Source organism: Pteropus medius, unplaced genomic scaffold (genome assembly GCF_902729225.1).
Source record: "Pteropus medius unplaced genomic scaffold, Ma_sr-lr_union100, whole genome shotgun sequence".
Taxonomy (NCBI): domain Eukaryota; kingdom Metazoa; phylum Chordata; class Mammalia; order Chiroptera; family Pteropodidae; genus Pteropus; species Pteropus medius.
Genome location: NW_024352784.1, coordinates 13,718,202 through 13,735,340, shown reverse-complemented (window position 1 = coordinate 13,735,340; position 17,139 = coordinate 13,718,202). Strand labels below are relative to the sequence as shown.

Genomic DNA, 17,139 nt, shown 5'->3' with positions numbered 1-17,139 from the left:
AAATTTTTTTATTTTGTTGGTTATTTTGTGGTTTTATGAGAATATCCTTATTTGTAAGGCACTATACTCTAAGTATGCAGAAATGATAGGGCCTATGTCACCAACTTGCTCTTAACTTAGTTCCATGGAAGTTGGGGGCATGGAGGGTGGGAATGGTATTTTTACTATTCTTGAATCTTCTAAATTTGAAATTATTTCAAAATAAAAATTTATCTTTAGCATTAATTTAAAAGGCATAGATCATTGGTAATTAGTTGCTGCTTGCTTCTCTGGATTCTTGCTCCCATTTTGTGTTGCCTCTGGAGACTTATCTTGTAGCTTTACATTTTTTAAAGATTTAAAAAATATATTAGCTAGCATCGTTTGGTATTTTATAGCTCCATTCCTCCCCCACAAAAAATTTCAGGATATGGCAGACCGTTTTCCACTATGATCCATTTTCCCTATGTTTAGTACTAGCAGTCTTTGAGTATTTCACTAGACATATAGCCACTAAGCTAGAGACTTCATTTCCCAAGCTTCCTTGCAGTGTGGTGTAGCCATGTGATTCAATTCCAGCTAATGGGATATGGGGAGAAATAATGATGTTACTTCCAGGTTATACTCTTAAAAGGAAAAAAAAAAGCACACTTGCTCTCCTGCCCTTTTCTTCCTATTTGTTAATTGGTAAATGATGAGAACTGGAGCAGCTGACTTGACCCAGTGGTAGAACCACAGGAGAAGGTAGTAGAGCCACCCTGCCATCTTGGACTATTTACCTTTTGACAGTTTCTTGAGAGAAAAATGCACTTCTGTCTTGGTTAAAGCCTTATGCTAACTAATAAAGTTTAAATGAAAGGCCTGAGGTGCCATCTGATTTAGGCAAAAGGTGAAAGGAGGAAGGATAAAGACTCAAAACCATGAGAGATTTTCAGTGCTGGCCAAGACAGAGCAAGCCCACTATAGCATTTCTCTCCAACTGACTGTAACTGAACAGAAAATAAAAAGCAACTACCTGTGGTCTCTGAAAAGTAAACAATAGCAGGGTGACTGGGTAAGGAAGTCAAAACTTAAAGAATGACTAGCATAGTGATGAATTTACTGGCAAAGTTACTCCTCTTCTGGCTTTGACCTGAGGATAATCTGAGATGGAGAACTACGCAGACAGCATAAACTGAAGAGAAATCCCCACTTTCTCGTCAGATAACTAGGAAAAGGGGCCCCTGAGAAATGGAAAGAGTGAAGATCATGCCTTCCCCCACCCCTTTTTTTACCTCCCTGGGGTGCCCCAAGACCAGCTGCAGTCACGAGGCTGCCCAGCAGCAGCGGGCAGCTGTGCCAGTGGTAGCACTGGAAGCATCTAAGACCCTGAGAGAGCTTGTCTTCTGGGCCAGAGGAACCAAGAAAAGGGACTCCTGTGGTCAGAGAGTGTGGGAAGAGTCCCTGTTACATTTTTCTGACTTGTCTCTCATTGCTTCATCTCAAGGTCGGCCCAACTGTGAGAGAGTAAAGGGAGCCAAAACTCTGAAAAAAAAACCCCGGCTTTATAGCCAGAGGACTGGGAATAGGGGACTGGAGAGTGTGAGAGAAATTCCAGAGAGGAGAGAGCTAGAAATCTTTTAATTCTATGTATGCATCAAAACAAGTCTCAGGTTTACTCCCAAGCTGCACATAAAAAACAGATCCAAAGAAGCACAGGCTTGGAGAATTTAACAGACATTATAAATACAACCCACGGAATGTGGGACAGAACTTGCACTCTGATCTTCAAGATTTTGCTTGCTTAAAACAAACAAACAAACAAACAAACAAACAAATATACATTCTCCAGAGGATTTTAACAGGACCCTCTGTTGCCATGACCCCTCGTTACTCTTCACCTAGTTATTCCCTATTTATCCTTAAAAATCCAGCTTAGGCCTCATCTCCAAAAGCTTTCCTTTTCTGTGCCAGGCTTAACTGCCTACAAGAGCTTCACCTCCCTCTTCCTTAACAAACAATGAAGAGCTATTAGGTATTTACCTTGTTACATGGAGATTTTCTGGTCTCATCTCACCTCTGCAGGGGTTGATGAGGTTTTAGTCTCCAGGTCACCAGAACTCAGCTTGGTGCTTAGCACATGGTAAAAGTTAGTACTGCTACCAATAATGATAAATTATAAGTGTAGTTTGTACAGTAAAAAATGTCTATAAAGTTAAATCTGTTCACCTAAACATATCAAAATTACCTAAAGTATTTTTTAAAAACTTAATACAACACTATTGCAGTAATTTATTATATATCAGAGACAGAGAAATACTCCAATGATGTAACAGATACGGACGTCAAGCAAGTCTGGCAGTCCTGGGAAAAGGCTATTGCTTTAAATATTGATTAGTAATGACTGGACCTGCATGGAGTGATCTTCTGAGGAAATGGAAGGAAGTGGCAATGTTGGAAGCTTGCGGGGAGAGGTCCCAGACAATCCCAGTCAACAGCAAGCATGTTTATTTACATAGAAAAAGATAACATTAGCAACAAAATTTGTCTAATATCAATTTGAGTAAATACTTTCCCCTTAACTGTTCAGGGCTCAAAACATTCCTCTTTTGTACTTGTAGTAGGGGAAAACAATGTTTTGGCTGTCTCCCCACATACACTTTCCCCATTTTCTAAGAAAGATGTGGCAGGCAGAAAGCGAATTGTTGAGGGACTTCCTAGCTTTTATATTTCAGAAATCTAGATTTCACTCTACTTTGTTGTTAATCGTTTTTACCTGAGGTGGTAGGACAGGGCAGGGAGAGGAAAAATAAGGATGAAGATAAAACTTGTTTTGAAAGAAGTTTTTGATCGAGAACCACCTACCTATACCTTAACTGAAAATCAGTCCTTTAACAGAAAGATCTTCCTCTTCCACAGACGCATAGCTTAAGAGCAAATGCAAGTGAGGCAATGAGAGGTGGTAGCAGCACCTGCAGGCCAGCCAGATTCCCCTCACAGTACATACTTATCCCAACAGTAAACCTACCTTCCTGGTGTAAAAATGGCTGGACAATGGAATGGCTGACCAGAAGTTCAACAAGGGAATGATATCCCCCACGGTCCCAACAAAGTCTCAGGCATGTCATCAGCCAGAAAACTCAGGAAGTGTTACTCTGATCAACTGAGGGAAGTCGCCTAACCTATTCTGGGATGTTCAAACGTACAGTCCTCTGGAAAAATCCAGGGCTGAGGGAGGGCTGGTAAAATTTACCATTATGAATTGTTATACATAGTCAGGCACATAGAAAATATTTATTAGAACATCATTCATTATAGATAAAGAAAAGATATATTTTCTCACTAAAAATCACAGAAGGATTGGCAGGGGTGGGTCCCATCCCCAGCCCTGATGGAAGCAGGATTCTGTGGGTGGGAGGAAGACGAGGGAGAACCTGTCTATGTGAATTTATTAAGCAATTAAAAAGCAATCTCCAGAAAGCACCAAAACTGCACAATAAACTTTTTCCTCTAAAGTACAAACATTTAGCTTCACCATCATCCCCAAACAGCAAAAAAGTAAAAATTTTCCCCAGGAAAAGCAGGTCCAAACTTTGGGTTTTACACAAAGAACCGGGAGCCACGCAGGTACTTGTTCAGAGGCCACAGGTTGCTCCCTCCCTCGTTGGAGGTTCTCCTCTGGCACTGCTTGCAGCGCCGATACTTCTCACACTGGTCCAGGAGGAAGAGCTTGTCTGAGGCCCTGAGGAGAGGCCAGGAAAAGCAGTCATTAGTAGGTGTGCCCTGGATCCTTGCTGGGGGCCTAGCTGGGAAGCCAGTGCTGTGGAAGCGACCTTGGAAGGGATAAAAAGGAAAGGTATCGCTTGTCCCCGCCCTCCAGCATTTACCAGCCACCTGTCATCTCCCACTTGCAGTCTCTCCCGCTCTACGCTGCTACCTGCAGTTCACCCCAGTTCAGCTTGTCCTCTCCCGCTTCCAAACCTCCACTATCTCCTTGTTCCCCAGTAAATAAAAGGCTCTGACTTTGGTGCCTTCGCAACAGTCTGATCCCAGCTCCACTTCCCAGACACACCCACCCAAGTCCTCAGAGAACAGTAACTTGCCCAAGGTCGCACAGCCAGCGAATGGTGGCTCCAAAGCCTCTGTGTTTGCTGCTTTGCCATGTGCATGCACTTTTACCTGGTAGGCTCCCAGGAGACAGTGTTTGAGCGAGAGATCAGGTCATTAAGCTGCTGGTTAACAGTTAACACCCCAGTAGCCAATTAAGAGTAGACTTGCAGTGAAAAGTTTCAGGAGGCCAGAGGCCTCTGGACAGTCATGGGGCAGGAGAGGGAATGGAGATGAAGAGGACAAAAGAGGCTCAAAGCAGAGACGAAGGGATGGCAGTGACTGATTTCTGCTTCAGTGATTTTTCTTGATTATTCAGGACAGGGCCCAGCATGTTTCCTCACCCTATCAAAATTTCTACATGGGTGGACTTCTATAAAAAGGAGCATCAAGAACAACTTTAAAAGGAAAAAGAACAATCCTGGTAATGGGCAGGGGAAGACCTACCTGGCTTGCTTTGATAATGATACAGAGTCTCGGGTGCTAACTACATACATTTAAATCTTGTTTTTGCTTTTGCTTCGTTTTCTTTTTAATACCAATCAATTCCTTCTTTCTGCCTTCTGCCTGCTGGAGTCCCTGCCCACGCTGGCCTAGGCCTTCAGGGACTAGGTCTGCTCTGCCATGTCCTGGGAGCAGCTCTGTCATCCTGCCATTCAAGGTTATTTCCTCTGTCTCCGCTGTCCTTGATCACCATGTTAGCCAAGACTTCTGAAATCCAACTGAAATCTCCCTGGCATTAATGTCACTACCTTTTACCTGCTTCCCTCAACACTTCCAACACTGAGAAAATGGCTTGAAATCCCCAAGTCCCCTTTCCTTTCCTCATCCAAACCACCCCTCTTCCCCTTTGGAACCAATTTCTCATGTCATCCCTCATACTGTCATTGTCGCAAAATATGGAGTTCGCCCATTAGAAAGACAGGTGAGAAATGCCTTAAAAGAAAATCTAAAAGGAAAGAGAAAGTTACATATCAAGACACATTATAACAAATTTTACCTATGATAAAAATTAGTTGATAATTGGCAATTTAAAATATTATTTTAGTATATTCAGTTTTAATAACATTTGATTTTATAGGCTTGGTCTGTTTCTTCAAGTTTTTAACACTCTATTAAATCATATTTTACAAAGTGCTTTAATTTTTTAAATACTTTTCCACCTCTTTATTTGATCCCCCAAACTCCTATGTTACATAAATCAGGCAAGTGTTTACTTTCCCCATCTTACAAATAAGAAAAGTCAAAAATATTATCTGCCTCTCCAAAGTCAGTGTTAATTTTCAAAGCCATGAGTAGAATCCCTGACTCTAAATTGTAAATAGATAGCTTGTGGACAGAGGACAGGGATATAATAATATATTTCAGGAGGATGTTCTTGGTTCGTTCCATAATGGGCTTCTCATATTTCCAGTTGCCAATCTTACCCACAACCCATTAACTCTGCTCTTAAATGACCATTCTGTAAGCCTTGGATGTGTTCAGATGGAAACTCACTCTTCTTATTTCCTTCTAGTTATTTCTAAAGAGAATTCTCACCCTCTTTCCTCCACAAAAAGAAAATAAAGCCACCCTATGCAGAGGCAAAGATTAGGGCAGGGATGGCAACTATATAATATACAACACAGTATTCTCCAACCCCATATTCATAATAGACATTTCTAATACATCATAGCAGTTTTTCCAACTGAACCCAAATTCTTTTCTTCACAAAGTTCTCTAGGTAGCCACAACTAATCGACTGGAGTTGGCACTTGCCATCCCTGGATTAGAGGAAAGTAAAAAAGGAGCGGAGGATATTTTCTTTACAAGCAAAGAACCTATGGTTCAAATAAGATATTACCGCTCGAAAGCCTTCTCCTCCAGGTCTCGCTGCCTCTTCATTGCTGCGCTCTTTTCCCAATCCTCCTGTAAGCTTTGGTTCATTCTGTTCACACGCTCCAGCTCAGCATTTCTATCTGCCAAGCGCCTAGAGAGAAAAGAATACTCTGATTCCTTTGCAATACTGGGAATGGCATGCACCAACCTTGGGAGCCCCCAAATGGAGTTTTCTGGTTGATGACATACCTGAGGCTTTGTTGGGATCTTGGGGAATATCATTCCCTTGGTGACCTTTTGGTCAACCATTCTATTGTCCAGCCATTTTTACAGGAAGGTAGGTTTATTGTTGGGATAAGTGTATACTGTGAGGGGAATCTGGCTGGCCTGCCAGGTGCCACCACCACCTCTCATTCCTTTTATTGCAAGTTATACAAAAACTTTCCAGTTTTGTTCACTAGTCTTTTGCAATATACTAACAGACATGAACACTGTAAAAAAACAAAACAAAACAAAACAAAACAAAAAAAATAGTGAAACTCCTAGCTCTTAAAAAATTTATGGATCTAGGACCTTTCATCTTCAATCCTGGTTTAAGTTAGCAGGATTGAAACCTTTTTCCAATTAGCAAATTCAGCCTTTAAAGTCATTAATTTCCTTCCAGGCTAATTTAACTGATCTGAAGAATCATCTCAAATGGATTTCCAATACTTTATGTTTTTTCCCTTTTATTCCAGCCTTCTGCTGTCAGTAATCAGCCTAGTGATTGCTATAGGCATTTTACAAGACTAAGTATACAGGCATATAAAAGAGAAAAGAAACGGAAGTGACTAGGCAAAAGAAAATAAAATCAAGAATAACATTATGAAGAAGGTAGAACAAACAAACAAAAAAAGGAGTGTTTGGTGAAGGTCGTATCCTTCAAAGAAGTGACTGCAATATCTCTCTCTTCAAGTACAATGTCCCAGTAGTCCCAATGTTAAGTACTTCTATTACTGATCTCCAAACACGTTGTCATTGCTGTTGTAAATCACCTTAAATCTGGTTCAAATTATTTCTATATGTCTATTTCTTGCCAAACTGAAACTCTTACTGTTCTCAATAAAACCTAAAAGAGACTTCACTAAATGTGACTGTTGACTTACCCCACTCTGAAGGGCTTTGTGTCACAAGTAGCAACCACCACTAGGTGTCAGGACTCTTCAATGAAAACCAATAATGTGCTCTGTGCTGGTTCGCTTTCCCTAAAATAGCAGGGCCACATTTTCCTCTAACAAGCATTGGTTTAACAGCTATTATGAAGTCATTATAAGGATTAAATGAAATAATTTACAGAAAGTGCCAATGCCTATCACACAATGGAAGCTCAATGACTGGTATCTATTATATGTATTTTTTATAACTTGTTTTCTTTTCACAGTTTTTAAAATTATAGTAAAAAACACATAAAACTGACCATCTTAACCACTTCTAAGTGTACAGCTATTTAGTATTAAGTATATTAACATCATGCAACCAATATCCAGAACTCTTGCCACCTTGCAAAAATGAAACTCTTTACCTATTAAACAACTCCCTACTTCTCCCTCCCCCTGATTTCTGGCAACAACCATTCTACTTTGTTTCCATGAATTTTACTACTCTACTATATATAAGTGGAATCACATATTTGTCTTTCTATGACTTGCTCATTTCACTTAGTATAATGTCTTCAAGGTTTATCCAAGTTTTGACATGTCAGAATTTCCTTCCTTTTTAAGGCTGGATAATATTTCATTGTATGTGTATAGCACATTTTGTTACTCCATTCATCTGTTGCTCAGCTATTGTGAATAATGCCGATATGAACATTAGTGTGCAAATATCTCTTCAAGATCCTGCTTTCAATTCTTTTGGATATACAACTAGAAGGGGAATTACTGAATCATATGGTAATTATATTTTTAATTTTTTGAGGAACCACCATACTGTTTTCCATAATTGCTGAACCACTTTACATTCCCACCAATAGTGCACAGGGTTCTTATTTCTCCATACCCTTGTCAACACTTCTTATTTTCTGGCTTTTTGATAGTAGCCATCCTGATGAGTGTAAGGTAGTTTCTCTCTCTCTGTATCTTAGTTTCCTTCATTTTTCCCCTTTACATCATATCATATTTGCCTTTTAATGGATTTGTCTACCACTAAATAGACAATTTTCTTCCTTTCTAATCTTTTGAATAGTTTAAAAGTAAAGTACTTGTTGATAACTTTTAAATTATTCAAAAAACAGATATATTGACCATTGGAACAGAATAGAGAGCCCAGAAATAAATTCATACCTATATGCTCACTTAATATATAACAAAGGAGGCAAGAATATACAATGGGGTAAAGACAGTCTCCTCAATAAATGATGCTGGGAAAATTGGACAGATACATGCAAAAAAATGAAACTGAACCACCTTCTTACACCATATGCAAGAATAGACTCAAAATGGATTAAAGACTTAAATGTAAGACTCAAAACCATAAAACTTCTAGAAGAAAACATAGGCAGTAATCTCTCTGATATTGCTACTAGTAATTTTTTTTTTTTGGACATATCTCTTTGGGCAAGGGAAACAAAAGAAAAAATAAATAAATGAGACTATCAAACTAAAAAGTTTTTGCACAGCAAAGGAAATCATCGACAAAATAAAAAGACAATGATACATCTTGTGATACATCTGATAAGGGGTTAATATCCAAAATATGTAAAGAGCTCATACAACTCAGCAATGAAAAAACAAACAATCCAATTAAAAAATGGGCAAAAGACCTGAATAGATATTTCTCCAAAGAGGATTACAGATGGCCTATAGACATATGAAAAGATGCTCAAGGTCACTAATCATCAGAGAAATGCAAATTAAAACCACAATGAGATATCACCTCACACCTGTCAGAATGGCTATGATCAATAAATCAAAAAACAACAAGTGTTGGCGAAGATATGGAGAAAAGGGAACCCTTATATACTGTTGGTGGGATTGCAAATTGGTGCAGCCACTATGGAAAACAGTCTGGAGGTTTCTCGAAAAATTAAAAATGGATATTCCTTTCGACCCAACAATTGGACTTCTGGATATTTATCCAAAGAAAACCAAAACAATAATTCATAAAAATCTATGTAAAAAATCTATGTTCATGGCAACACTATTTATAATAGCCAAGATATGGAAGCAAACTAAATGTCTATCAATAGACAATTGGATGAAGAAATTATGGTTCATATATACAATGGAATATTACTTAGTCATTTAAAAAAAATGAAACCCTACTAGTTGCAATGACATAGATGGACCTAGAGTGAAATAAGTCAGACAGAGAAACCATAAATACCATATGATTTCACTTATACATGGAATCTAAGGAACGAAAAGAATAAACAACCCAAAACTGATTCACAAATATTGAGGACAATCTGGTGAAGCCTTGAAAGGAGGGGGCCTGGGGGGCTGGGAGAAAGGGGTGAAGAGTTAAAGTAGTACGTATTGTAGTTGATAGATGGGCATGGGGATGGAGAGCACGGCATGGGGAATGTAGTCAGCATTAATGTATTGGCCAGGTGGAGGGCCAGGGGAGAGAAAGAGCAATCGGGGGATCGTTTCATAAACTATATAAATGTCTAACCAATGTATTGTATACTTGAAACTAATAATAAAAATTTTTTTTTAATTAAAAATTAAAAGAAATATTTGTTAAATGTTTTATGGTCTATGTGGTTGTAAGAAAAATCTATAATTGTTCTTGATTTAGATATTTCACAAGACAACCAAACCAGAGATACTACAATCCAAGATAAAAAATAGCACATTCTATCTTTGCATTTGTGAAATCTTATAATACTGTTCTGCAAATGTATAAATATTTTCTTTTCATAAGACCCTAGGAAAAAAAATAGCCACCTTATCTGTATACAATATACTGATATACATATACATCTTAAATAGTAAACGGCTTCTTCCTACATCTACATAAATGAATTCCAGGGGAAACATGAACAATTAATTTGCTAACTGCTTACTCCATTCAGAGTGCCATAGAGTTGGCACTCCAGGAGATAGATATATATACACACATATATATATATATACACACATTATATGAATGATTAGAATCAAATCATTAAATTGTATTATATAAAAAAACATTTTAAATCTCACCTTCCTACCCTGCCATCTTTATTCACTGGAGTGGAGAATTGCTATATCTCAGGTTCATATAAGTAAATATTCAATAAAACATGAAACATCTCTTAGAGAGGCAAAAATATAATTAAATGCTAGACGACCTGTATTTTGAACAGTACAAGCGATGACAGCTGATGGTTTGAATAAGCCTCATCTGCACAGGGCACATTTCACAGACTACAGAAACCATTTGTTATGAGCAGCTATCATTGTGGTTTTGCTTTGCATTTCTCTAGTGATTAATGATACTGGGTATCTTTTCATATGCTTTTTGGCCATTATTATATCATTTTTGAAAAAATAGGTTAAAAAGTCAGTTTAATTTAAATGCATAGAAACTAAAAAGATAAAGTGGGGTTGGAGCAACTAATATTCTCACAGGACTGCTGGTGGAAGCAAACTGCTGTACCTTTTTTGAAAGCAAACTATCAATATCTGGTAATATTTAAAGTGTGCCATACATTATACTTGAAACTAATATAATATTGTATATTATCCGTAATTGAAAAATAAAAATTTTTTAATTTGAGTAAGTAAAAATGTGCCACCACTTGATCTAGCAACCCAACTTTTAGAAATTTATTCAATAGGAACAACAACAAAACAAAAAATATGTTATATATAAAACCAGTATATATGGAACATATTTAATGCAAAATTGTTATAGCAAAATATCTGGAAACAAAGTGAATGTTCATTAATAGCGCAAAAGTTAAATTATAGTAATCCACAAATAGATATTATGCCGTTATTAAATTAGAAGAGTGAATTTCATATACAGGTACTAGCATAGATATAAATTAATGATACATTATAAGATTAAGGAAAGGCTGGGTTGCAGAGTGATGTGTAAGAACTCATAGGTCTCATTTTCATTTACAAAACTGGAAGGAAAAAATACATGTGCATATTGTTTGAATATATTCGTAAAACATAGGAAAAAAAATGTAGAAGGCTACATATTAACCTTAACACTGACTACTTGGTAGGGGAGATTACTAGTCTTTTTCTAAAACCTCTCCACCAATTAACATTTTAATCAGCATGAATTGTTATTTTTTTTAATCAAAAGCAGAAAAGTTTAAAGAAAAAAAAGTAAAACAAGTAAAAAATACTTTAGCAGGCCTATTCGAATCACACAAACTAAATTATCCCCTCTGAAAGAAAGTGACCATCTACTTGCCACATGAAGACCTAAGATCACATCTTGAGATGGACTAGAGGGCAGGAGCTGGAAAAGGCAAGTGAAGTGGGAGAATCTGGAATAACCAGTAAAGGAGATAGAAACAGAAGATAAAGTCTGACCCATACAAGAAAAGGGGTCTATGACCAGAGCTCAAGCAAGAGAAAGAACCAGATAAAGACCACAGTTCCTATTTGTTCAGAGCTTTGCGGTTTCCAAAAATGCTCCCACATGCGTAATCTTATTGAATTCTCATAGTAAGGATAGGTAGAGCAGATGTAATTATCCTTATTTTTCACATGAGGAAAAGAGGGCTCAAAGACACCATGTGTGATTTGGCCCAGGTCATACAGCTTGGAAGTGACAGTTTAACCCTCCTAACTCCAAGTTTAGGAGATCAACTAGAGAAGCTAAGGGTTAGAAGCAGAAGAAGAAGCTGCAATTATCTCTGCAAAAAATGCAAAGGGTCCCAGAAATGGAGGAGGAAGAAGAAATATCTAGGGTCTCTCACTCTTCTTGTGTCCTCTGAAGCATCTGCAAATCCCACTGTTGGTCCAACAGTTGGTGCAGGATAGCTTTCCTCTTGTGGCTAGCAGCTGTCTCCAGCTGGTGCTTCATGTAACTCTCTTCCCGCTTTCGCTTTTCCTCCACATTCTCACCCCCATTCTTACCAAAGATGGGCTCAAAAGAGTCTGCCTCAAACATGGGCAGTTGTGGGGGTTTGTTCTTTATCTGAAACAAGGACACACATAATGCAAATTACAATAATACCAGGGAATAAACTTTATGCACAAGGCCGTAGTAGCACAGTAAAACACCAATACCTTAGAGGAAGGAACAGGGGCCTCAAAAACCACCAGACGGATAACACATAAGGGTATTCATAACATTAAAGTATTTATACATATTTCAGAATGTTATTGAAGCACTGCACAATTTTAAAAATAATAATTGTTCCCTCACCTGTGCATCCAAAGCTCTCCTATAACACTGTGTTTCTTCCATCTTATCTTTTATATATTTGGCTCTTTGTGAGGCAAGTCTGGCAGTTAAGGATAAGAGAAGGTGAATGTAAAGTTTGTGGCAGAGTCTTTGGTAATACAGATTAACATCAAGCATTAATAAGAATAAGAGCCTAGTGAATAAAAACTGACATTTCCTTCTAGGAGCTTTCATTTTAAGAAAGAAAATAGTAATTAGAATCCATAGGCTAATGGACAATGTATGGAACACAGTAGAGACAGGACAAGTATAAGCAGGTGACCAACCACATTGTACAAATGCACTACTGCTAAGACAGGCACTCCTCCTCCCCCCATACTTTAAAACAATCTTAGACAAGGAAGCAGGAGGTATCTATTCATTCTGTAAAATAATTCATCATAAGACCCCTTTTTAAGAAAAGTGATCTCTTCTATTTAAATTATGATTCTATTATATGCAACCTCCAGGGAACCCACATGATCTGCAAAGTGAGTATAATGGAACATATATGTTATATAGAAATGCCATTTATTTGGTCATAGAAACTAGCTCATTATTTGTTTGAGGAGTCTCTCTAACACCGGAGTAGCTGCCTTTATTGTTCTGTCACCTCAGTAGCAGAGGTGTGGCCACCTTAGGCATGTTTGAACTCTGTGGCCCTGATCCTACCTTGGGCCCCAGATGACTCAAGTAGGACAAATCAGATTCTCTTTTCTGAAAATTTGCAGTTGAGACTAACGTTAATCCCCATTTGGGCTGGAACAAAGACAATGTCATTTAAGGAGCTGTGAGCATGAGAAGAAGGAAAGCTTTTATTCCGTGGCTTTTTAGTCCCCATACATTCCTGCCCTTGGGTTCCATAGGACACCCCTACAGACTTACAATAAAACCTCAGCTTTGCCTTGAGATCACCTGGGAATAGCGTGGAAAGATGCCACACTCAAGACAAGTTCCTTCCCCCACCTACCAATATTAGTAATCACAAAACAATACGAAACGATACTCTATAATTAAAGTAATTATAGCTTGGCAATCATTGCTGTAATGATAATTATAATAATGATGGTTTTTTCATTTTTCTAATGAAATGTTATGTTATGGTACTGCCTTTAGACTAGGTTAATTTGCTCAGTTGTTTATAGTGCGCTAAACTGTCGATGCTGATTCAATCCCACATAAAAATAAGTTTCGCATGAAAATTCTGAATGTTTTTCAGAATGTGGCTAGCCAGACTCACTCCTTTGTGAGTTGCACTTGTTCTAGGTGGTCCATCAACTCTGTATTTTGTCTTTGTTTTTTTTCTTTTTCCCGTCTATTATCCATTTGTTTCAGGAGACTTTGGAAATATTCTTCTTGCCTTAAAGCATTAATCTCAGGACTGAGTGGCCGTTTATCAAATAGGAAGGATTTCTAGAGAGAAAGAGAAGCAATTTATTTATTCTGTAACACCAAAAAACAACAAAGAATAAAGGTAATAATTCCAAAAACTAAAATCAATAAGAAAGTATTAATTTATGATATTTGTCCAATCCTCAACACATTGATTAATGTTAGTGTTGCAGGGACCCACAGAATAATGTGAATGTGCTCAAAGATAAATCTGAGCAGAACTGACCAAAGCCTACTATCTGAGAGAGAGATGAAAAGGACTTAATAAACTAGGTCCTGACCTAAACATACAACACACAGAGATGGAAAGGAGGAGGAATTCTGAGTGAGTGCAAAAGCGTGAGCAAAGACAGAGAGGAGGCAGGAAGAGGGAGAAGTGAACACTCAACTCTAGGCTTGGCTATTCTAGACACTGATGATTCAACAGTGACCAAAAACAGAGATCCGCAGAGTGCCTCACTCTCATTGAGCCTGCATTCTGTTGCAGGAAACAGACAGTGAACAAGTATATAACACATCAGATAATATAAGGTAGTGATAAGTGATTTGAAGCCCTTATTATAGTGAGTGACTGGGTGGGAATAGGATTAAATTGGTTGGTTATTAGGGAAGGTTTTTCAGTGGAGATGACCGAATCACCTCCATTGTAAATATCAAAAGACCTGTGTCTTATACAGAAGGAACAGCAAGTGCGAGACACTAGACAGAATTAAGCCAGACATGTTTGATAAGAAGAAAGAAGGTCCATGTGACTGAGGCATAGTGAGCAAGGGGAAAGTAGAAATAGATGAGCTCAAAGAGGGAATCGGGGGGCCATTTAATAGGACCGGCTAGAACAAGGTAAGTTTAAATTTTAATTAAATGGGAGGCTATTAATGACTTTAAACAGGAGAACAATATGTTTTGGTTAATAGTTTTGAAAGATTGCTTTGGCCACTGCGTGGACAATAGATTATAGAAGGGCAAGAAGGCTAAATGACAAGGGAGGGTATTGGCAGAAGTCCAGCCTTGTAAAGTGGCTCGAACTAGGAGAGTAACATTGACGATGAAGAGACGTGAAGAGATGCCGGAAGGCAACTGGACCTGAGGATGGTTGGACAGAGGAAGAGGAATCTGGAATCACTCCTAGGCGTGAGGTACGTACAACCGTCTGCCTGGTGATGACACCTACTAAAATGGGAAGGCTGAGAGAAGAACAGGTTGAGGAGGGTAATCAAAAGTTCTGTTTTAGTCTTTCAAAGTTTACGATGTCTACAGATATATCAAAGAGAAGATAGTAAGGTGGAATTTATATCTGAGAGGAAAGAGAGATCATGCCTAAATCTCGAAAGCACCGTGCTCTCCCTCCCTCTCACCCTGCTGCCCCTGCTGAGAAGATTCTTCCTCCATTCACTTCTTTACCTAAATTCCATTTACCAGGAAGTCTTGCCAGATCTCTGGTCTGGGTTAAGTGACTCTCTTCTTTGCTCACATAGTGCCTTGTTCAAAGATTTATCATAACGTTTAGTATACCACACTGTTGTCTCTTTAAACCTTTCTCCCCCACTATCTTCTTTAGATCTCTTTAGAAGGGAACCTTGTCTTCTTCATCTTTGTAGTCCTAGCCACCAGTACAGTGGTCGGCACATAGAAGTTCATTAATAAATGTTTGATGATGAATAAAGACAATATATTTTATTAGATTTATGTCCAGAGTATCAGACTACCACCTAGATAGTGAGATGAAGGGAGAAAGATACAGGCAGAAGTCGAGGTAGGCACTTAATGATCGAAAACATTAATTCGATGACAAAGCAGGTGGCCCAGCTTCGTCTAAAACTGAGCTCCTCAAACTTTCATGCACCTACAGGTCACCTAAATATCTTATTCAAACGTAGATTCCCATTCTGGGGTGGGGCCCTAGATTCTTCATTTCTAGCAAGCTCCCAGGTGACGCTGGTTCTCCCTTTAGATAAGCTGCTCTTGGGACAGAACTTTGGTATACTGTCCCCTACCATCCATTCCAGGTCCTGGTTGAGAATTTCTACCATTAACAAGCACCGAAGTGACTAATAGGAAATGTATTGTGAATATGAACGGTGTGCAGGCAGACACTGGGCCACTCCGGCCCTAAAAGGAAGCTTTGAACTTGCACGACCCACTTTTCACCTCTGCTCCTTAAAAAAGATGGCACAACCTGCAAAACAGTGTGAATAAAAAAGGGGCCATATACTAAATCTGTCAAGCTCGGGGGGTGTTGGTGGGGGAAAAGCACAAAGCAGGCCTTACAAAACTCAGTGACCAAAAGTTAACCACACAGGAAAGTCTGCTCACAAATTCCAACTGGGCAGGCCATAGCAGGTAGTCACGTCCCAGGCCTATAGCTTGCTTAGCAAAGGTTCATCTTTACCTTAAGTGAGCTCTGTCCCTTATTCTTATGCATCTAAATAATATACCTTTGAAATGTCAGAGTGATTTTCTTTTCCTACTCCTCAAAGGCACAGCTGCTAGCACCAGAGCACAAGGCCACAGAACCCTTCATTGCTATATTGCTCCCCACACACCTTCTCTGTGTGCTGTAAATGTTAATTATTAACTATCTGTACCCACCAGTGTAAAAGAAGTATGTGTTTCTCCATTTTGCTTTTTATCCTAGAAACTTCCCCACTTTGCTTTTTCCTGCTTCCTTAATCTACCACCAGTGAATTTCATGTAACCTTCCTTACACTCTCTCCTTTGATTCTAAATGTATAAAATAAGCTGCAAAACTGCCACCGTCTGGAGCAATTTCTCAATCTATTGAGTTCTACTTCCAAGCATGTCCTCAAAATTATGGCTCAAATAAAATTATACAACTTTTCTGCAGGCTTACCATTTTTTCATGAAAAATAGAGAGTAGATCTAAATATTCACAGATGGGGCAATAGAAGTTCTGAAAAGACTCTTACATAAAATTCAGGTTTCTCATTCTTGTGGCTTCGCATAGCTTCAGCAACTCCAAGATTATAGGCAGCATTTTTTTGATTCTGTTCTCTAATAGCCAGATTTCTCATCTTTGGGGTGGGGAGGGGGGGAGAAAACATATTGAAATAGAGCCTTTAAAATTTTTAATTCTATTACATTAAAATAATCCAATCAAGGGAGAAGCTTGTGTTTTGGAGGCAGTGGTACTTTCTGATATCTTCATAGATTTATAAAAGTGGGTTGGGAAGGTTTTTTATTTCCTGTTCTTGCACTTTAGGTAACACCTCTACAGCGATACTAAGAAGGAATAAAAGATTTCATAAGTGGTTACTTGATATCACAAATATAGGAAAGGGCAGTAGAATCAATTATTGGAGACCACAGAAATCTGGATAGTGCAAATGTGAAGATGCCATTCTCTATTTGCTTCTTGAGATAAGCCATGAATTTGGAGGAAAAAAGCCTTGACCAGGATTTTATTTTATCAGAAATCAAAAACAAAGCCATCTAAATCCAGGAATTCCATCTTTAAAACTCAGTCCT

The 17,139-nt window shown here is 38.4% G+C and overlaps 1 protein-coding gene across 1 annotated transcript in view; it reads right to left on the bottom strand.

Annotated features, from left to right (window-relative positions):
- Positions 1-3,558: 3,558 nt before the first annotated feature.
- Positions 3,559-17,139, bottom strand: part of CCDC81 (coiled-coil domain containing 81) — a 33,750-nt gene continuing 20,169 nt past the window's right edge. Inside the window, exons 10-15 of the mRNA XM_039848334.1 lie at positions 16,581-16,685; positions 13,502-13,674; positions 12,244-12,322; positions 11,792-12,012; positions 5,909-6,034; positions 3,559-3,700 (exon numbers count right to left, since the gene is read on the bottom strand). Of these exons, the coding sequence (XP_039704268.1) occupies positions 3,559-3,700; positions 5,909-6,034; positions 11,792-12,012; positions 12,244-12,322; positions 13,502-13,674; positions 16,581-16,685 (846 nt within the window). The remainder of the gene's footprint in view (positions 3,701-5,908; positions 6,035-11,791; positions 12,013-12,243; positions 12,323-13,501; positions 13,675-16,580; positions 16,686-17,139) is intronic.